Source organism: Aulostomus chinensis, chromosome 6 (genome assembly GCF_037954235.1).
Source record: "Aulostomus chinensis isolate RoL2024-O1b breed Wild chromosome 6, RoL_Achi_v1.0, whole genome shotgun sequence".
Taxonomy (NCBI): Eukaryota; Metazoa; Chordata; class Actinopteri; order Syngnathiformes; family Aulostomidae; genus Aulostomus; species Aulostomus chinensis.
Window position 1 is genome coordinate 16,980,572 of NC_141325.1, and position 22,473 is coordinate 17,003,044.

The following is a 22,473-nucleotide window of genomic DNA, read 5'->3' on the forward strand; positions in this document are numbered from 1 at the left end:
CCAGAATAATAAATGAAACATTGTGGCGTGAAGGAGGTGGCTCAGCCTGCAACGCGTACTCTCCAGACCTAAGGCAACATGCTTGTTTGCTGCATGCCCCTGTAAAAGTGATGTCATCATTTCAGTCTCATTCCCACCAAAATCACGAGTCATATCAGGACTGCACTATCTGCCAAGATAGCGGCAGTGTTATTTATTTGCAGCCAGATATGGGGATAAAACACTTCCAGAGGCAGTGTCTTTTCCAATTTTTCCATTTTAAAACAGATTGAGGGGAACCTAGTTTTTGCAGTTTATTTAATTCAGTGGTTCCTTTTTCATGTGTCACCTTATCCTCCACCACATGCTTGTACACACCTCTTCTCATTACCTAAGCTTCGATACCCTAAGTCCAGCTCCTGGGCCAGAATAGGGCTGTTCCTTTCCCTTTTGTCCATGCCACTGACCTCCAAGCGCACTGGGAGCTCACCTCTGTGGGGCCTGGCCCATAGCCGGACGCTTGATTTGGACATTGTTGAAGCAGCGGGTCCCCCTCACCCGGGCAACCAGGCCCCATTGAGCCTATACCCCTCACTGTTTGCCCAGGCACTCTTTCCTCCCGTTCTACTCCTCTCGTACTCCCCCTCACCGTGGGACTGGAGGAAAGCTTGAGAGACAGCAAGTTGTTTTGTGCTGGATGCTTGGATGTGCTGCTGGTGGCTGGCTTCCTATGGCGCACCAAAGCTCCCATTCACTTTCCCTCCCTCGCCTTCTTTGGCCTCCTCCAGGGAAGGAACCCCTGTTTGATCATATTAGGGAAGCAAGAGAGAGATCAGTGGTGCTTTTGACATCCCCTCTAGCTTTTGACAGTAGCTGCTTCAACAACAAATGTTGCACCTTTTATTTTACCTTTCTGTTAATGTACGAGAGAGCCTAGGGGAATATGTGGCTATAGTTTAGCAGAGCATTCTGGTTTCGCAGTTTTGTTTTGATTTTGCTATCTTTCTGTTTCCATCAACTAAATGTGTCGAGTATTGCACAACTTAATTCTGTTTGCTTTCCTTAATGTTTCGCTAAAACATAAATGCCTGATTTACTCTAGAATCAACTACTGCTTGTGTTTGTTATGGCACTTCTGGAACATTTTCCTTGCACACAATCATTTTTTACTCACGTCTGTGGGAATATTGCTTAATTCCTGCGAAATAATCGCCCAGTCATTTCAATCACGGACATTTTCACAATGGAAATACTATCTTGTTTGGATAATCTGGCATGATTTGTATTTGTTTAAATTGATTGCAGGAAAAGAATGGTCAACCAGGCAAGAAGATTTAGTTTTAACAAGTGAAAGAGAGTGGCGCACTGATATCAATTTTATGTTTATTTTAACAGACACCCTGACTGGTGACGAGATCAGACCAGATGTCAGTTGGTTTACATGATGTTAGAAAAAGTCCATTTATTGTGTCAGTCCAACTAAGACTGAGCTTTTAAAATGCGTGAAAGGTATGAAAAGGTATTTTTAAAAGTTGGCCTAACAAAGCTAGATAATAGTGATTTGGTTCTATTTCATCAGAAAGTCACTCTTTAAAAAGTCAAAGAAGGGTATCATCATAACAAATTAAATCAGCAAAAAAAAAAAAAAACTAATTTCTGGACACGTGACAATACAAGTTAGCTTAAGGATTTTTCTCTTCATCATACTGTTTAACGCTGCTTGTTGCTGGTTAACTCATTTTGGTTTACAATGTAAAACTTGAACTGTAAGATAATCTGATTCCAACTAGCTACATGGGACCATATTGCCACCTTCCATTTCTGAATGTGAGCGATTGTGCAAACCTCGCATGTGGACTTACTTCTGTCGCTGAATCAATTCTTCCCCAGTTTAAATATACTGGGACAGTGACCTCAATCCAATTAAATGATCCAACGGCACTAGCTCGACTGTAACTGTGCGTGTAAACCCGTTGAATCTACCCGTGCCTAGTTTGAAATTAAAAGAAGCACTCAAAGCAATACCAACTGGGTCTACTCTTTGGCAAGTTCCAGGCAAACTGAATCACTCAAGATGTCTGACACACTTCTAGTAATGTTCAGCCAGATGTTGCATAACAAAATGAAGCTGTTGGTGTGTGAATGTGTGGTGAATGTGCTGGTCACTGCTAAAATACTGCGGCAGCATGTTGCCCAGACTACCTCTGATCTGCTGTCTCAGTGATCGTATCACAATGCGTCCCGAGTGCGTCCAGACCTCACCACTTGTGATGGATCATTCAGGATGTGTGGAAATACTAGAACAAGGCCTTTACCTGAGGTAAAGCTGAAGCTGTCTAATATTTCGACCAGTGGAAAAGCAGTGGTGTGTACTGCAGAGTTGCTGTGTGTGTGTGTTAAGGTTGAGCGTTTACTTACTTTGATATGATAATTTCGTTATCACATCTTGGAAGTGTTCTGACAGTGATTCTCCTCTGTCTTTTGATCTGCCAGGTTAGAGAGTATTCCAGTATCGTCACGTGGTTTGGGGTATGACCATTTTACATTCATTGGAGGCCCTGCTTACAAAGAGGCAGATTTCACAAAAAGGCTTAAAGAAGGCCTCTGGAATCTTGTTTTATTTATGCCAAAAAATGCCTGGCCACAATTAACCAACCACAACCACTCTGAATGTCAATTTAGGTCATTTTATACCCTCACAAAGGCCCTGGACTTAGAACCCGTGAAGCAGAAAAAAGCTGATGTAATGGGTTTAAGAAAATCTCCAAGGGGAGTCAAACCTCACCCACACTCCCCAAACTACCCCCACCACCCCCCCGTCCGCAAAATCCCACTATTTATCCCCCCTTCAAACTTTGAAGCGGTCACCACCCAAATATGGTCACTTTGATCCCAAAAGACAGCAGGTTGGAGACTTATGAGAGAAAAGTTTGCACTTTTAGACTTACATTTTGTAATGGTGACCAAAACAAAAAGAGAAAAGGTTTATGATTCACTGATTTAGTGTTTTGGATGGGGGAAGGGGAAGAGGAGATGAAGGCAAAGGGACGAGGGAGAAAGAGAAAGAAATAGGGAGGGAGGGCGGGTAAAGAAAAGAAATCCCAGCCTTGGCACACACACACACACACACACACACACACACACACACACACACACACACACAGGCTCTCTGTGCAGCGCTAAAGCACAAAAGAAACCTGTAACGCCTCCAGATTCCTTCTCGTCGGGTATCAAAGACATGCTTTGCTTTAGAACAAGAGACTAGTGGGTAAGATAGGACTGAGTGAGCCAGTGAACCCAGTGCTGGCGTGGTTGGGTGCTGCGAGTTAATCTCTCAGATAGGATTTTTCCCCTCTTCTCCTCTGCCTCCTCCCTTGCTTTTTCTCCTCTGTGGGGATATCGGTATTACTGTTTAGCTCTGAATGGAGGGACTTGTCTAACCTGATCACTTGGCAGAAAAAAGCCACAAGGAGAGGCTCTGAAATCACATGCAGAGATGGTTTCAGCTTTGATGATCAGAGGTAAATGGACTCATTTTTGTTTTGCGCCTTTCTACCTTAGCGACACTCAAAGCACTTTACAGTGTCATCTCATTCACAAACACTCACACACTGATGGTGAATGCTGCCGTGCAAGGTGCCTACTCATCAGGAACAATTATGGGTTTAGTATCTTGCTCAAGGACACTTCAACATTTTCACCGGAGGAAGTGAGGTTTGAACCAGCAACCTTTCATTTGCTGGACGGCCACTTTACCTCCCAGCCATGCCGCCCACTGGCAGAGGTGCCAACTGGTCCAGTATGCTGCTCTCAGGGTAGCTTGCATTTCAAACCTTGCAGAGATTTAAACTATTCTTGTTGTTGATGTTTTTGCTTTTTTGTTTGGTTTTTACACTGGGGCTTTAAAGCCGGAACTTAACTAAACCATTTTCTCTAACATTTTCAATTTAATATAGCACATCTCCAGAGATGTTCTGCCTCCAAATTGTGTTCTGCAGACTTCAGGAAAAATCTTCATTCTCACATCATCTTACAGAGATTTTTTAATGAAAATGAGAAGAATGATGTAAAAAATGAACATTCCCTCTAATATGGTAAATCTCGTCATAGCTGTAATTTCAGTCCAAATATCTTGAATCTGGAATTGGCAAACTGGCATCTCAGCGATGAAAGTCAATGATTTAAAAAGTTGCATATCTCTATGACTGAAACACGTGCCCTCGATTCAATTTCTGTCCATCTGCTTGCGTTTTCAGAACTCGTGTCTTACTGACTTACCCGCTGAATTTCTAATGCTTGAATTTTTAGAACTTTAAGAAACATTATATCCCAGACGATCGATTTTTAACATGAGCACATAAGGAAGTTTGATACAGACGCCTTAATAACATTGGAGAGCTGTCTCTTTTTGGCATTATTAGACCATTGACCCCTTAATTGCTGTTGTTGTCTCCCTGCTTTTGTACAGTATATACAGGGGGCATGTGATGGATCCACAGTTGTGTCTCAAATCTGTCTTTACGATGTATAAAATCATGCCAAAGTTGATTCACATTTTTCAGTATTGTGACAGCTTGCTTTTGCTTTTCACAAAATGGTATTTGGATCAAATTGTGACCCCAAGAATCGAAATCTAATTGTAAGATTTTCAGAATCTTGAATCCCTAATATTTACCCTTATTTACAATACAATTGTCAGCTGAAAACATCGGCAATTCAGATATCAGTGGGGCTTTACTAAGTTTTTGTAAACATAAATGTGTGTACACTTAATGTGTTGGCGTGAAAAACTTGCATGACCTCTCATCCTTAAAACTACAACAAAGAAAAGACGAGACAATTGGCGGTTTGGAGAACATCCAAATAGCTTCCGCTGCTCCTGTTCTTGCCATTCAAGCTCTTCCCTTCAGGAATATAAGTAGGAAATGTTGTGATGGCTCCCCTTGCTCCGTCCAGTCCCCTTAGTCCACCCCAATCCATGTTTCTCGCATTATTCCTGGAAATGGCCCTGGCTTTGTTTATTCACATTCTCATTTCCTCTGGAATATCATTAGCTCCTTAGAGGGCCTTGAGCTCTTCAATCAAGCTTTCCTCCTGTTTCCCCCTCCAGGTTGTCTTGAAAGGTGATCATGCAGCCATTCACAGACACAAGAGAGCTGGCAAAAGAAAGAGAGGGGGAGGAAAAAAAAACAGACAGACGCAAGCCAAGAAACGACTTGGGAAAGTGTCAGAACCTGATTCTACGTGTGCCAGTTTTCACAGGGAAAATCAAGCTTTCATCCCCCTTTATTCTTAGTCCTCTGTGTTTTCTTTAAAGGTCAAGACAGCACATATGAAAAAACTTATTAGCTAAATAGTGACAATTAACCGCATTCCGTATGTGGTGTAATGGTGCTCTCGCTCTTCATCTCTTTTCCCTAAGTACAGTGTGACCTGAGCCATACGACCCGGAAGTGATGTAGGTGAGCACTTCCTCTGGTGTAGCTGGAGCCCCAGTAAGTGTTTCCTAAAGAAAACAAGTCTGAGGCGTCTGAAACCTGAAACCAGTGCTAATACTGGCTGCCTCTCTACCTTACCCTCCCTCCTTCCCTGAACACTGTGGCCAGGGGGTGAGCAGAGGTAAAGGGGCCTAGCTCAGACTCACCGTCTGTGCACACATTTATTTAAGTGTGTGAACATGTGCATGTAGTGTAAGTCCTGTTCACATTCCTCTCACTCTCACTGGCAGGGAAGTACAATCCTCAGCAAACACACTGTGCAGGGTTGGCCAGTGTTCTGGTTAGCCTAGCCGAGTGTAGCCAAGCCCTGACAGACATCAGCACGCAAGGCCAAAATGTTTTGTTTGTGCAGTTGTTGTGTGGAAGGTCATTCACTGTGTAAGTAAGTATGTAACTACTAAGCGTGTTTGTGTGTGCGGCAAAATGATCCTGACCTTTGCCGAAAGTCCTGTCCATCTCCCCTGCAAGGAGAGGCTCACATTTCAGCTATAACACACTCACACAATACACACAGATACTCTCTCCGGCAATTTAATAAGTGGTTGGATAAAAAAGATGCGGTATAATGGGACAACCATGGAAAAAAAACAAACCCACAAAGATTATAAACGGGAAACTAAATTTGGTGTTGCACTGTTCAGGGTGATCTAGTAAGGTGTTCCTAAAATATTTCCCACCCTCATTCATATAAATGAGGACAAATATCAGGAACACCCCACTGTATGTGATCAGTTGCTCACAGCAGACATCTGATTACACTATGATGACTTTGATAACAATTTCCTGACCTTTCATTAGCTAATTAACTGCCCCAAATGTAAGGCTCTTGACAAGGTTGCCGCCATGTTGTCCACCCTAGTCTATCCTAGAGGGCAGGCTTGAAGCAAAGGGGGGTGGGGGGGCAATATGGACCTGCGCTCTAATCCCATTTCAGTGGGCCTAGCAGCAGCAGCAGCTTGCACCACATTCCACAACCGGGGAGGGGGGGCTTTTGGGATGGGGGGAGCAGCATTCCTCCATGGCCGGGGCCATCAAAGAAGCCGCGTAACTTCAAAGGCCAGTCAGAGCCTAGGTGTTGATGACTGCAATCCTCCCCTCAGTCTACTTTTAGCTCAGCTCCTCAGCTTCCCCCCTACACACACACACACACACACACACACACACACAGATATATACAGTGTATATTCAGAGTGGACTGACTGAGCCAGGTATGAGCAGCCTCCCTCCTCCTGGGGCTTGATAGCTGCTCTGCTATTAATCATAGCTCGTTAAAGAGTGACACTGACTTTTGTTTTTATGGTGAGGATTGAAGTGGGCCAGGTTGGAAAGAGGATGCCATTTATATTTGGGTGTTTTAGGCACATTTTTAGCTGCACCAAGCCTGAATGTGAATTGGGAAGTTAAATTACAAAGAGTAAAGTTGCCTAAATTGGGGCAGAATGATGAATTTATAAATGAATATCAGGTAAAACTTATAATTACTGTGTTTTTCAAGTTTTGTATAATACACCACTTGCAAGAAAAAGTCGATTCGTTGCGTAAGTCGAAAAACCTGTAAACATGTTAGTCCAGCTGAAATTGTACTTGATGAAGTTGGGCTTAAAATACCCAGATAATGCAGTTGGGGAGAATTGGACTTTGCAGTTAACCCAGAAGTCCCAAACAACCCCCTTCTGCCCAGATGAAGGGGCAACATATTTTGCTGTTAACCTGCTTGGTGCTAACTTTCTTATGTGACACAAAAGGAGAACCGTAATAAGGTGGCATACCACCATCTCCCTCCTGTCAGTGAATCGATTCTACTCTGGTTCATGTTGTGTTGACCCAATTGAGAATGTGAACCCAAAGAGTGTTGGGTTGATAAAATTTGTAGTGAATCTTGGTCTTTTAGTTAAATCACCACATTCAGGTGCAATCTGTAACAAGCGTCTTGCACTGTATTCTGATGTTGTAGAGACTCAGTAGTTGATGAGTTCTCGATTAAATAGTCATTGTTAAGTTTTTACTGAGGAAAAATTCCTGCTTAATTTCATAAAAAATGAGGACGTGTTTCTGTGTTGGGAGAAAAAGCACATGAACGCGCTACTTTGCAGTTGTGTGCTGTTTATGAATGAGCCCCATTTCCCCATGCTTGTTACATTGTTAGTCCTGCTAATTAATTCACTGTGGCACCTTGATGCTGACAAATAATGTATGTGTGCTCACCTGCCTCCAGAATTGTACTGATAAGGGCAGAAAAGGCTCTTGTGCATGGAGACAATGTGTTTGTTTGCTGTTGTTACTTCATCTTTGCGCATAGATGGTGTGATCTCTACAGGGAACGGGGTGCAGTTGTTTCCACTCCCCCCTTTTTCTCTTTTCAAAATTTTGGCATCCCGCCCAATGTTGACCTCTGACCTTTGTCAGCCTATCCTTTGTTCATGTCACTCTGGGTTTTAAAGACTGAAGAACTGAAAGTGACACCACAGAGACTTTTGAGAGCACACACACACACACACACACACACACACACACACACACACACACACACACCATTGAGGATTTCAGGATACACTCCCAGAGAGTTAATAGAGTCACAAGCTCGGCGTCCTGCTCAGTGTTAAAGCTGTCAACCCCACAGCCTTGTGCTACATATCAGGACATTTACATGATATTAGGTGTCCTCTGCCAGTGTCCCTCGCTCACTCTGAAACCATGACACTTGTTTGCTTTGCCTGTTGCTATGAAGATGGCGTGGAGTTGATTTCCAGGGGAGGTTAAGGACCGGACAGTGACTGGTGGTGGGGAAAATGGGACAGATGATTGCATCAATAAGCAGCCTTGACATAACAAAAAAAATATCCTACTAACATCAAGAGAAATATTCTTTTTTTAGTCACACTCTTCATCAGTTCACTCCCCAATACATGTCCACATCACCAAAATATAATTGTTTTGCCAGTCTCTCTCTGTCCCAACCTTTTGTACAATCTTCCTTTTTATAGTGAAGATGGCCATAAAAGATGGACGTCAGTCTAACCTGGCTAATTGCTCCTTTAGTCCCAGGGGAGAAGACAAAAGAGAGGAAGTCTTCATTATTTCAGAGAAGCGGAGGGATCCCTTTACGGGGATAATGTTACAGGAGGAGGAGTGTCGGCCCCACCTGTAGGGCCCTCCCAGCTGCTCTACTGTAACTGGATCCCACTCCCTGTCTTTGAAGTTATTTCTAGTGTTGGGAAAGAGGGGCAGAGAGCAACTGACAGGGGCTGAGAGAAGCCATTTTTACACAGCAATTCTGCAATAGCGCTGTAAAAATGACCCCACCCTTTAGGATGCTTTGCTTGTTTACACTGAAGCATCAAAGCCGGCGTAATGCTGCCCCGGTGTGTGATTTTTAGAGTGCATGCAGGTATTCTGTAATCAGAAGCGCGAAGAGTAACACAACCGCCTCGGCATTTAGTGTGGCGCTGTCCCGCCATTCTATCTTTCCCCTTTACACAGACGGATGTCGATCTGGCGCTGTGACCACTACTGCTGTCAGCCCTCCACCCCCATGCAATTTGACAGAACAGCAAGGCGCACTAACAGGAAACACCACGGGGAACACTTAAGTGACATAATCCAGCAATTAGTATACTAACATCTGTGCAATACAATGACAAGGGGAGGTGTGTGTCACCTTCATGATAGGGACACAATTTTTTATTTAGACTCTATTTCTGGATTGTTCGTCTTCCACCAGTCTCCTCATCACCTAGAAATCCTCTTAGGGTTGTGCGATATGCTCCATTTTTAAATCGTCCTGTTCAATGGGGATTGCTGACTTGTGATCCAGTCACCTGTGAGATGGGAGGAGTCTTTTCAGTGCGTTAAATTTATATAGTCTGTAACTGAGAGGAAGATTTCATATGAGCCTAATTATTCTTACGGTTACATAGCAACGTTAACGCTTAAGACTCACCATCCCTCCGAGGCAGCTAAACTATGACAGGCTAATGCACCTCACCTGTCCTAATGGCATCTTTTGCAAAAGGTGTAAATGCAAATATGGAAGGACCAAGGCATTGAGTGCTCAACTGCTGTTGCAAGATATTTCACAATGGAGTTGGTTTTATTTTGTGTACTAGAGAATGGGCGACCACCATTGAATTTCTGTTAAATGTCAATAGGTGAGCGAATCATCATGATATGTCCAATGTTGTTGTGATGTTAATCACTGGTTAGCCATCGGCTCACCAGTCAGAACAAGCTTACTTTTTCTTTTCTTTCCCAGCATGCTAGAGGAGGTGAAAGCCACTAGCTTACTCACTGACTCTACCTGCTGGCCTTATGAAAGCTGCCACAGAGCGGCTGATTCTCCTCTCTCTGTCTGAGTTGGATGGTAAAGTTGATAGCATCTCATCAGTTCTTTACTGGCTGGGCTCGCTGTCGGATTGCAGATGTTTGCTCAGGGTGAAAAAGGCGAACATCTGAGGTGAATTTTACACACAGTGTGCGACTTCTCCAAATCATGCATCTCAGCAACTTCAGAATGAGAAATACGTCAAGATGTCCACTTAAAACCTTGGTTGTTTTTTATTTCTTTTTGTTTTTTTTTTTAGTTTAAATCATTCGCAACTGTCTCCATTTCCCTTTGCCATGCCTCCCTGTAGTGTCAGCTCAGCCTATAAACATGTTAGCTTGCGTGGCATGCTTCAAGTCACACCGGGAGAGATGGAGACACAGATCTCATGAGCTACCAAGTTGAGTGGTTTGTTTTTTCAAACTATTGTAACTGTAATTATGATGGTTATTCTTACTTTGTCTGTTGCCTACAGTGCAACAGAGTTAATACAATCAACTGCCGTGGTGTTTTCCATCTTTTAAGATGAACCTCCCGTTGTCCATAGTTTCCCGGCAGCCCGACGCCGGCAGTTTTCATCATGCAGAAGTGTGATTTGAGAAAGTTTGACCTTTTGACTCATGACAATCTATCAAGGTTGCAAAATATGAAAATAAAAAAAACTACACTCAAGGAGTGTTTCTATTCCTATCTGATAAATTCCTTTCTGCAGTTATTTTACTGGGAGCAAGTCACCATCACTTATGCATGTGGCAGCTGCTCAGGCCTACCCTAGAGAGGACAAACAAGCTTTCACTAGAGTGTCTGTGTCTCATACACTTTAAATTGGGACAGCAGCTTCTAGCGACAACACCTCATCTCATCTGTTTCCACATATTTACCGGAGATCTGGGGAGCATGTACCGGCTGGGAAGGGGTCATTTGTCTCCTTATAACTAGCCGATGGTGTGTTCATGTGTGTGCACAGTCTGCCGAGGAAGGTTTAGGGTTAAGCATCAGCAGGATCATAATCGCTTAAAAAAATGCTCCCGTGTCTCTTGCAGGGCACAGAGAGGTGAAGTAGACTGTGTCCTTCATCCACCACAGTTTGTTAAGGAGTGTGCAGCAGGGTGGCTGGTGGTGGAGGAGCTTGTGCTAACACGTACTGTTTTCTTATATGAATTCCAGGATGCCCTTTTCACACATGTAGCACTCAATAGGAAATTTTACATTTCAGACTTACTGTAAATGCTGTTTGGGTTCGGTGAGGGTTGGCGCCTGCGTACTGTGAGGGGGCAGGACATGGCTCAAAAAGCAAGCTTCAGTCATGTAGCATATTCGCTGGTTGAGACATTAACAATAATGTATCTCACCTTCGAAGAATTAGATGATTTTGCCCTCTGCCTGTTCTGGGAGAAATTCCACAATGGTGTCCTCTCTTCATGTAGACACCGCCGTCTACATCTCAGTGAGACTTGTCCTGCAGCCTCAGATTGTTGTGTTCTTTTTTAAAGCTTCAACCAGGTGATAAAAACTTCCTCAACATATTCACCCGGTAAAGTCTGGTGTATATAACGCTGTGGTCTACACATCTATGCCATCTTTAAACTGACAGAGACTAAAGTTTGTTTGTCCAGAGATGTCTCACCCCCCCCCCCCCCCATAATGACTCCTCCTTAGCTGTGCATGCTATGATTTCAGGGTTAAGTACCAAAGTGTAACCAATGGAACATGCACAGAACACTTTAGCAAATTTGGGGTTGTTTTATGTTGAATGATTTATGAGTAAATTTATCCTGAACCTGTTTTACAGGCAGGTTTGTAAAACTTTGACATGTGGCACAATTTCATTTGAAATCATGTGTTTACACGTATTTCAAAAGGCCGGGAAATAAATGGACTTTTGCAGTAAATGCACTGATATTGACTTTGTGTACATCACTCGGTTTAAGCTAAAACAGAGGAAACATTTTGGAAATGTAGCTCATAAATGTTATACATCTGGCTCATTTGTGAATTCTCCTGACAATGGTGTCCTCCATTCACACACACACTCTCAATTGGATATTTCCCAGACTTTGTACAGGAAGCTGGCAGGGTTAAGTCTGTTCTTATCCTGCTTTACTGTCTCAGACAGTAGCCTTTTCACATGAAGTCCCTCAGGTGAATGTCTTGATAAATTCAGATTTGCAGTGAATGAGGCTTACATTTAGCACATTAGTATGTTTTGGCCAACAGTTGTATAACTGAGCTCCATATTGTTGCTGCAAGGCTTTTATTGTGATATTATAGATGTTATCTACAGCGTTATTAGGGTTGCTGTGTTATTTTTGGTTTGGTGGGATCTCTGCTAATGATAATTGTTAGGGTGGTTTTTGAAACTGCATCACATCCTACAGTGATTGTTTTTGTTGAAAGAGGAACACTTAATTGTTCGGATAACTTATTAAGCAGACATTCCCAGCTGTAGTTTCTCAAATGGGAGAACATGATGTTCTTGTGTAATATTTTTGTGTATTAAACATTTAGACAGTTGTTTTTACAAAAGAAGTCTTATAAAGATGTTTCATTGGACTTTAGATCTTTTATGACATTTGACATACAAGACTTAAACTTGTTTATAAAAATGACAAATGAATCACAGTTGAAAATGATGTTAAAATATTTGTGTTTATTCAGGGTGTGTCTTGTCCAGCACTGACAGAAAGTGCTATTGGATGATTATTTTATTTTTTGGACAGAGATATTATCCCCAGGAGCAAACTTGTGTTGACTGAAAGGTTACAGTTTAAGTTAGTAGTGTTGTGTGTGTGTGTGTGTGTGTGTGTGTGTGTGTGTGTGTTTGTGGGTGTGTATCTTGTCATCAACATCTTGTTGCATATTCCTGACCTGAAAAAGCTCTTTCTTTTCTTTTTCTTTTTTCTCTTTTTTTTTTTTTTTGTGCCAGCCCTGAGAGTCACGCCTGTGTTATGAGATTCTGAAAGACACCACAGGTCCCAGCGGAGACTCGGTCTGTGGGCTGCGCTCAGACATACCCCACTGAACAACCCCATCCCCGCAGGCCTCAACACACCCGCCTGCCACCTCTGGTGGACAGACTGGTGTGTTATTCCAGGAAGTTGACAATTCTCCCCCCATAGTGAGGGAGGCTGAAGCACAGTGCAGGGGTTGGAGAGGAAGTGTTGGTGGAGGTGGCGGTGTGGGGGGATGTTGGAGAAGGTTAGAGGGGTCAGCTGAATTAAAAGCCCGGGGAGGTGGGAGGGATGCTTCTTCACTGGGGTGAATGAGTTCACACCGACCGGACGGTCAGTGAGAGATGCCACTGAGTTACCCCTCGGTCACCCATGATGCGTTTCAGGCTGCAGACACCCCTCCACACACGCCTGTGCTCAAACAGTGAGATACGTAAACACATGCACGGCGCTGGGGAAGCAGGTGGGTGCGAGGACTGGCGCCGTGCCCAGGTTTTTCTTCCTCTAGGTTTTGTGTGCATGTGAAATAGGTGCCAGCTCTTCTTCCAAAATTCATAAAAGAAACGTATGAGCAACAGAGTCATCCAGTTAATCATTTAGCCAGCCTCACAAAGAACATCTTGTAAAAATTGGCTGGCACACACTTCAGACAACAAGGCAGCTTTTATTGTTAGGACAAACTCATCTTTGGTGTGACCTAAATGCCTCCACAAGAACTGCTGGAACTGAAATGTGAAGTATTGAGGACTATGGTTTTTAAGAGATATGTTTGATGTTTTCGGAACATGCATGCCACTTTTCTATTTCTGCATCCTCTATAGATGTGTTTTAGCTCAGGGATCATTCCTCTCTCCTATTCTTGACTTTGATGTTGTGAGCTCCTGGTAGGTTGTAGCAAGTACGCCTTGTTATAATGCAGCATGCTTCTGCAAGTGTTGAACTTTAAATAGACATGCAATTCAGCAAGTCCTTTTGTAGACTGGTGGATTTTTGTACACTGCAAGCATCATTTTTCAAGTTCAGGAGTCTTTCCTGGCTGCTGGTGTTAAAAGCAAAAGAGAAATCTTTTTCAAGTTTCTGCCTTGTAACAAAAAAAAAACTTTTCAAGCTACAGGGAGATTTCATTGGCAAATATAGACATTTGCAATAAGATTTCAAGGAGGTTTTTTTTTTTTTTTTTGAGAAGACAAGCAGGAAAACAGCTACGCTAATTATTGCATTTAAAGTGCAAGTGAGGGAAGATTTTTGTAGACATACACAGCTGTGCAGGAAAAAAGACGAGCTCTTTCATGCAAGGGTGATATAGCATGATGAGGGCAAGGGGGGGTGACTGTTTTGGAAGTGTGGGAGGGATAAGGTTTTTTTTGGGGGGGGGGGGTAAAAGGGGCCGGCAATAATTTAGAGGGAGAGAGCAAAGGGGGGGGGGGGGGTGCAAGAGGAGGAGGGTGAAGAAGAAGTGGTTGTTGTATGATCAAAGGCTCAGCGAATTGTGTCACAGATGGAAGAATAGCGTTGGATGGTGTGACTTGCATTTTGATGTCCTGTGAGAGCCTGGGGGGGGAGGGGGGGGGGGGTATAAGTAGGGCCCTGTTTTGATCCCATTACCAACTCTCCGGTCACTTGTTTGTGTATTACAGCCAAAAAGCACCACCAGAGAGCCAGAGTTTTGATTTTTTTTTCACAGGAAAACCAAAGCCTGTTGAACATTTTTACAATTTTACCCTTGAGTTCACAGTTGTCTTCATGGTTTAAAACATTTTATGTAACAGCATAAAAACAACGTTTTGAAATTTAAAACAGGAAAAAAATGTGGTGTAAAAGCCATCTTTTATTTAAACACATTTAACCAATCTCCATATATTGATGACTATGTGTAAGACCTGCAAGTGGTTTTACGATAAAAAGGGTTTGGGTTCTGCCAGGGGGTGCGGCCAGCTTGAGTGACAGGTGGAGTTGAAGTCCCCGCCAGGATTTCATTGAGAGTGTGGTCTGTGTAATGGGATATTCATGTGAAAGGCTGCCTCCCCAGGGGCAGGACAGGCAGGGCAGAACAAGAGCCGCCCCCTTGTGGTACTATGGGGGGCACCGGATGCCCTTCACCCAATTCCTGGGTATGAAGGAGCAGAGCTAAGTGGAGCAATCGGGTGTTTCCAGTGGGCTGAGCTTGTGTGATTTGGGGCCTAGTAGGGAAAACTGTAAGTGGAACACAAGAGGGGACAGTTTCTGTCATTTTGTGTTTGTGTGTGTAGGCACGTTTGCAATTGTGCTCGTTACTTTTTTGTGTGTGCACGACCAGTAACCCTGACCCACTTCACTAGATCTCTCATCCAAATCTATCTTTCTCTCTTCGCCCCATCACCATGTAAATCAACACCTACGTCAATATGTGACAAAAAATAAAAATCTCTGTGGTGGAGATAATGGTGCAGTAGCCAGCCTCTAAAATAACAACACAACAACAACAACACTGCCTCATTTGGAGTGCAAGAACCCCGCACAATGGCCCAGTGTTCAGGAGCCGGGGGCGCAGGCGGGGCTCCCCACTGCCATCTTGTTAGACAAGCAGGATAGAGAGGTCATAATCACCCAACAAGCAGTGCTCCACTTCCTGGTCTGTCTTTAGCTTGAAAGAGATTGCTTCCTCTGTACATCTCATCCAACTTTAGCTGTTACCTTACTTGACTTGGATGTATGGTATGTGCTGGCAAATTGTCATGGTCACCTGATGATATGTGGAGGACCAGGTCACAATGTGCAGGTTGAATGGAAACATTATCTTATATCTTTGCCAAAATTGAAGAGAAAAAAACATTCTCCGAAGGCTGTGAACGAGAGTGCACTCTGAAATTATCATACCAAATGTGTATGTAATGTATACCTTTTGCCTGCGCCCGTGCTCCTCCTAGCCCTGGGCAAATATCCACCTTTCAAACAGCTCTGCTCACATACAGTATGTTGAGAAAAACAGCTTTGAGAAAATGCTCTAAATATCTGTGAAATGCAGGATGACAAGGTGACTGGATGCTGCAGACTTTGTTAGAAGAAAGAATTAAAAGTAAGTTGTAGCCTTGGAATGTGTTGACCTCCTTTATTTGGTTTCCATAACGTGGTTGTAAGGATGAGCCATTTTCCTTCAAAGGATTGTGGTGGAGTATCAGAACCTAATCTTTGCTATAGTGTTTGTCTGTGTGTGGGAGGTCTGAGGAGGCAGATGCAAGGATGAGCATTCTTTTCAGAATAAAAGAATGCCTGCACGTGTGAGGGTCTGTGGTCTTAAATCTTCTTCCAGTAGAGCTACCTTCAAGGCTTGTGATTTCTGTAATTCAGACTCCTTCTTGACAACTACGACTGCAAATTCCAGTCATCTTTCATCGAGACCTCCGGCAATTCCTCTATTAATTGAATGAGAGAAAATTAATCACTAAGATTTACTTACCACACTCTGATCTCAGGGAAATTTTGATGAGCATTTAAAAATTTTTTTTGGACATTTTAGGATGAAAAGATGATGAATCAAAAATTAATTGATGATGAAAATAATCTTTAATTAACAGCCTATTTTCATCTCTAAAGGCAGGAAAGATGCTACACTCTCAAAATCCAGGATGGTGTCCACGTTCCCTCTTCTTTCATGGACCACCTGATTTGCATTTGACCCCTTTACTCTAAGCTAAGTCCTGAAGAACTTAAAGAAAAACCTTCAGGTCAGGGGCTTGACCCCTCAACCTTGTACCACTGAAGTGAGTAGGCGCTTGGCTGAATATCTCTTCAATTGGCCTGCTGCACGACCAACCTGCTCCCATCATGATAAAGTGGAGTTCAAAGGTCGGGGGGTCACCAGAGGGAGAAGGGTATCTTGGGTCATCAGTGGTGGCCCAGGGGCCAGAGTGGCCAAGGGCCTGGCGCCACATTGCTCGCTGATTGGGATGCTGTGGTCATTGGGTTAATGGGATAAGTGGCCTGCAGGTCAGTTTGGCCCAGTTCTAATGCTAATACTGCAGTTTGTCTTGTTGCCAGGGATGGGGCACAAATCCAAAATTTTTGGTCACTCTCTTAGGTTACAGTTTAAGCTTGTTTAATTAGAGCTGCATTTTGTTTATTATTTCACTCAAGCAAATGACCAACAGCCCCTTTCCTTTCAGATTTGAAAGTTTCTGTTAACTTCCATCATGATAAGCGTTATGGATTTCTGACATTCTCATTCTTTCACATAAGTGCTGCAAACCAAGATATTAACTTGAGGAGCTATATTTGAGAATTTCCTGGAAACAGTCATTGAACAGATTTTATCCAGCCAGCTTCTTAGCACAAAGTGTGTGTGATGTCCAATTTTATCTCATCTGGGAATAGAGAAGGAAATTGTCTTGAGGATTGAGAATTCATGGCGAGTCAGTGGGTTTTTTCTGATATTTGTACTATTTGACTGGTACAAAACCAGAGAATGAGCAGAAATAGCAGACTTGGTGAAGGCTAGTGCTGAAATCGTCAGAAAAAAACCCCAGAGGCAACAGACTTGATTTTTTTATACCCAATGTACAAGTCGTCTGTATGACTGTCACATACTAATTGCATCATGTGCTCCTTGCTGCACAGTCTACGCAGACACCACCTTTAACCTGATCTAAAATGGAGGATTTACAGAAGGGGTGAGAATGAAATATGGACATCTTGGAACATTGTTGGAAATGCTGGCAAAAAATGCTTTAAAATAAGGTCTGCTGTCTTTTCTTTTCTTTTTTTTTTGGAGGGGGTAGTCTTTTTGATGTCTTTAATCTTCTTTAGAGACACAAAGCACTGACTCTGCTAAGTGTTTTGGCACAGAGAACTGGGCCAATTTAGTGGCCTTGAGTGTAACTGGAGGACAATTTAAGATAGTCTGATAGATACTGATCATAGTGTTAGTGTTGGGCGGTGTGACATGTCAGCATTAATCTATAGAGATTAGTGAGAGAAGATTAAAAAGTCTTAAATAATTGTGCTCAAGTGCGCTATAGAAACAGCATCTATATGAATCATTGGTAGTAGTCGGATTGAAGGTATGGGATCTTCTGTAAGTAGAAATGTTGCCTCCTCAGCACATCTTTTTTAGCACAAGAAGCCAAATTTGCTTACATGCTACTTTTCTGGAAGATGAATGCTGTACTTACCGTTTTCCTCTGCACTGTAATATTTCAGAGATGGTTCTCTTTATCATGTATGCCTCTATATGCTAGCTAGGTGACAAGTGGATTATAAATTGTTGCACTCCCTCAGGAGGGGACATCCAGGTGAGAGTAGATTCACTCTTGAGGGGGTGTTCAACCCTACGCCTAGAAATCTATAAATCTGTGATGCAAGGGCATTTAAACTTGGTGCACCATATGGGTCAACACTTCAAGTTACAATGATGACATGCCGACTAATGTCTTTTTTTTATCTGTTTTCCAGATGCATCCTTTGGGATTATGTAACAACAACGATGAGGAGGACCTGTACGAGTATGGCTGGGTCGGAGTTGTAAAGCTGGAGCAACCTGAGCTGGATCCAAGTTGTCTCACAGTGCTGGGAAAGGTAAAGACAACAGTGAGCTAATCTTTGTGGTGAATGAGGCAGACACATCCATCACTGATGGTTTTGAAACCATATGAGGTCATGGTTTTGGTGGTGCCTGCCTGTTTGTTTTTCAGCAGCGTTACACAAACTCTATGAGGCCAGTTTTCACCAAACATTGTGGAGGGGTGTAGAATGGGCCAAGAAAGAACTCATTAAATATAAGGGCAAGTTGGTTATTGCGTCACTTGATGGCAACAGGAAATTACATGTTATTTTTACATTTTGAATTACCCGCCCTAGATCCAGATCCATCTCAGATATAGACAGAAACACCGTGAGAACTTGGTGGTGAGATACCCGGAATGTGCAGCACTTTGTTAAATTATGTTACCCTGAGTACCAGGTGATCGGGTTTCAGCCCCCCTCACCCCTTAGAACAACCACACACTAGAGCAAGGCAAGGCAATTTTATTTGTATAGCCCGTTTTCACAAACAGTTTGTCTCAAAGGGCTTCACATGGCATCATAACAACATCCTCTGCCCTTAGACCCTCACATCGACTGAGGAAAAACTCCATAGAAAACCCTTTTAACAGGGAAAAATCTGAGAAACCTCAGGGTGAGCAACAGAGGAGGGATCCTCACCCAGGACGGACAGACGTGCAGTAGATGTTGTTACAGACAAGAAAACAGTTTACAATGCAGAATGTGGGAAACATGGAAATGTTAATAACAGCTGAAGAAGGAAGCTTCTGGTAGGGGAGGCAGGGAGAGCAAGCCAGCTTGATGGGGGACTGGATGGCAGACTGGTTCATGGAAGGGGAGCGCAGGCCGGTGTAACAGTAGGGAATAAGAGGGGGGGGGGGGGGGGGGGCGATGCAGGCGGCGGTTGGGGCTCTGGTGGATCTGTGGAAACACAGAGAGACTGCGAGACACCAAGGCCAAACTACAAAGGGCCAAAGAGCAGGGGCAGGGGGTGTGAAGGCCTGTTCATCCCTGCCTGCAGCTTTAGGGTGTCTGGCCTTAGGGCTAAGCAAAGTAACATCAGTGCTATCATGTGTGTATTAGATGTTTAGGTTTGGGATTTGGAGAAATGTGCAAGCATGGTGCCTCAACCAGGCTTCTTAGCTACGGTCAAGTCAAGCAAAAATTATTTCTTTCATTGTTTAATTAAAACCCTTAACAAATTAATATATGATCCTTTGTAGTCCTTTTAAGAGAGTTCATGGGGGATGAGTTTTGTAGCATTTGTCTCCGTTGAGAGAATGAGGCTGAACTGAATCCCTCCCTTGTGTCCCACCTTCTGCCCGCCCGCTCCCTCCTCCTCCAGAACCAAGACCCCTCTGGAGTCCCTGTCTAGTATTTTATCATGCTTTAATTAAGTGTTACACTTAATGGAATGGGCTGACATTCCCCAGAGGATGATGGGGGGACTGGCTATAGTCTCATTTATCTGGTGCATGTCTCGTGACAGAAGGAGAGCAGCTATTCATAATTTAAGGAGCCCTTGTGCTGCATAGACATGCTAATGGTGGACTCAGCTGCTGGTATCTAACTCTTGCAGACTTATGTGCAGAGTTTAAAACGGACCTAATCATCATTCAAACTTTTCTTGAACTGTAGCTGAGGCATGTGATTTTTACAACAATATACAGTGTATCCATCCATCCATCCATCCATCCTCTACCGCTTATCCTGTTAAGGGTCGCGGGGGGGCTGGAGCCTATCCCAGCAGCCTTTGGGCGAGAGGCGGGGTTCACCCTGGACAGGTCACCAGTCCATTGCAGGGCCAACACATATAGACAGACAACCATTCACACTCACAGCCACACCTACGGTCAATTTAGAGTATTCAATTAGCCTAGTCGCCATTTGCATGTCTTTGGACTGTGGGAGGAAGCTGGAGCACCAGAGAGAACCCACAGGGAGAACATGCAGACTCCACACAGAAAGATCCTGTGTCCAAGCCGGGACTCGAAACTGGAACCTTCTTGCTGTGAGGCAACATTGCTAACAACTGCACCACCATGCCGCCCTATTTTCAGAGTATAGTATGGAAAAATTAGTTCTTTTATTATTATTGCTGTAAATCTACTCTTACAGGAAAAAAACAAAAGGATGTTTGAGTTTAAAAATTGATTCAAACCATGATTTATGAAAGCATGTGTGAGTAGAAATATTACATTAAAATTCAGTGTCTTTGCACATTTTGCCTGTCAGAGTGACATTGACCTTTGACAATCAAAATTGTTTCAATTCATCCTTTAATCCAATTAGATATTCGGACCAATTTTGAGGACATTTTCTTAAAGTGTCCATGACATAATAAGTTGATTGATTATGGATGGATGTAGATAAGCGCAACCCAAAAAATTAATGCCTCCAGCCCATGGCTATTGCTGGGTTGAAGGCATAGAAAGTGTTCTATTTGAAAATAAGGGTTACTGTAATTTATGACAGAATTATAATAAATTCTGTACATAGAATGATAACAGCCAGTGTTTATACCTTAACTATGGCAAAGAAGGTGTAAGTTATTGTCAGAGGTGGCTTCACGAAGCAAGAAATGGCTTTCACTCGGGTGTATGTCTGTGTGGTGTTAACAGTTCCAGAGGGAAATAAAGTAAACTATGACTGGTTTACAAGAGCAACTGTTGTTTAAGAGGATTATAACTACCATGAGGGTAATGGGAAGTACATGCTTATAGGATGGAAAGACAAACAATTCACATTGTCAGAGGTGAATGTTTTCATTCTATCACATGTATGAACCTTGTCTGTTGTGTCAGTCAACAAGTATCAGCGCTTACCTCTCTAAGTCTCCAAGAAAACGACGGATAAGTGGCTTGTCTTTTGTTTGTGTGTCATTTGCAGCAGATAGCAGGACAGATGGGGAGGACAGTCATCATGTTTGGGCCAGATTCTGACCCAGAATGTTTTGGGTGCATGGCATGTGCCTCTGTCAAATTAAGCATCAGAGCAAACCCACACCTTCCTGTCAGTAGAACCAGCCAAAGCAGGGCGCTAATGAGCAGAGCATGTTCTGGATTTGGTGCTTTGCTAAGGGACACTGGTGTGGATGACAGGGACCTTGGCCTGTGACCTCCTGGCCTCCAGCCAGCCTCCCTAACCTCTAGAATAGTTTCCTCTGTGTTTACTCAACCAGGACCATAATTAGAGGGAAAGCCCATTGTTGCATCTTGCCAGACCCTTGCCCAGGCCCTGAACACAGCTGGGTGCCTCATGTTGGCACTGCCACGTTTGCCAGGCCAGACAGTGCAATGTCTACCCCCTGCCAGTCCACTTAATCTGCCTAAGCCACCATGCCCAGCCCCAGTCTGGACAGTATGCCCGCTCCTACACACTCACCCTGCCTGGTCTGGCCTCATGCTTGGCAGACGTTAACCCCCCCCCCCCCACACACACACACACACACACAAACCACACACACCTGCCCCGTCCTGCCCTGCCCTGCCCTGCCCTGACTGGGCCACTTTGCCACCAACAGTGTTGGAATCTGGTCTGGTCAATTAAGATTCAATTTAATTATAAAATCCGAGTGAATGTGCAGAAACTGAAGGGATAATTGCTGCTCACTCTAAGCCAGGTCTAAATATAAAGTGTCTGAGAGCACAAGTCCCCCAGCTGTGCTTTGGAGCTGGTTAACGCATAGCATTGAGTATTTTCTCCTCTATTTAAAGTTGGCTGCACACAAGGATTGGACTTGCCTTTATTTTAAGTGTCAGGTCCCAATTGGCTATTATGTATGGTCACACAGATAACATTTAAAGAAAAAGATGATTGAGGAAGTGTTTCTGGTTGAAAAAAGAACCTTACTGTCCAAGTTACTTGATTGATCAATCTAAATTTAGATTTACTAAATTTTCCAGCCTAGTGACTAAAGGATGTCTCACTGCTGCAGACAGATGTAAATACTGAAGAGTAGAGGAAGAAGAGGAAAAGAGTGGAGGTCATGTTGCCCTCTGAAGTCTAAAGCAAACCTCACAAAAGTGCTGGCGTGTCATGTATATGTACACAGTTCTTTCCTGCGCTTCCTGACTAGTTTGTGTGAAAGCTCCAGGAGTGGTAAACCCCTGACCCCTGTGTGCCATAGCAGTAGCACCCTTCTCCTCTCCCGCCCCCATTTGCCAGTAAATAAGAGCAAAACAGTTCCTACTGTAAGGAAATGTGT

The 22,473-nt window shown here is 43.5% G+C and overlaps 1 protein-coding gene across 3 annotated transcripts in view; it reads left to right on the plus strand.

The window, feature by feature from the left end:
• znrf3 (zinc and ring finger 3) overlaps positions 1-22,473 on the plus strand; it is a 69,520-nt gene that overhangs the window by 20,465 nt on the left and 26,582 nt on the right. For 2 of the 3 annotated variants that reach the window (XM_086206836.1, XM_086206837.1), the window contains exon 2: positions 18,177-18,299. In XM_086206836.1, the coding sequence (XP_086062962.1) occupies positions 18,177-18,299 (123 nt within the window). Of the gene's footprint in view, positions 1-17,373; positions 17,396-18,176; positions 18,300-22,473 lie in introns of those variants that run through there. The other variant, XM_086206838.1, reaches the window with a different exon arrangement.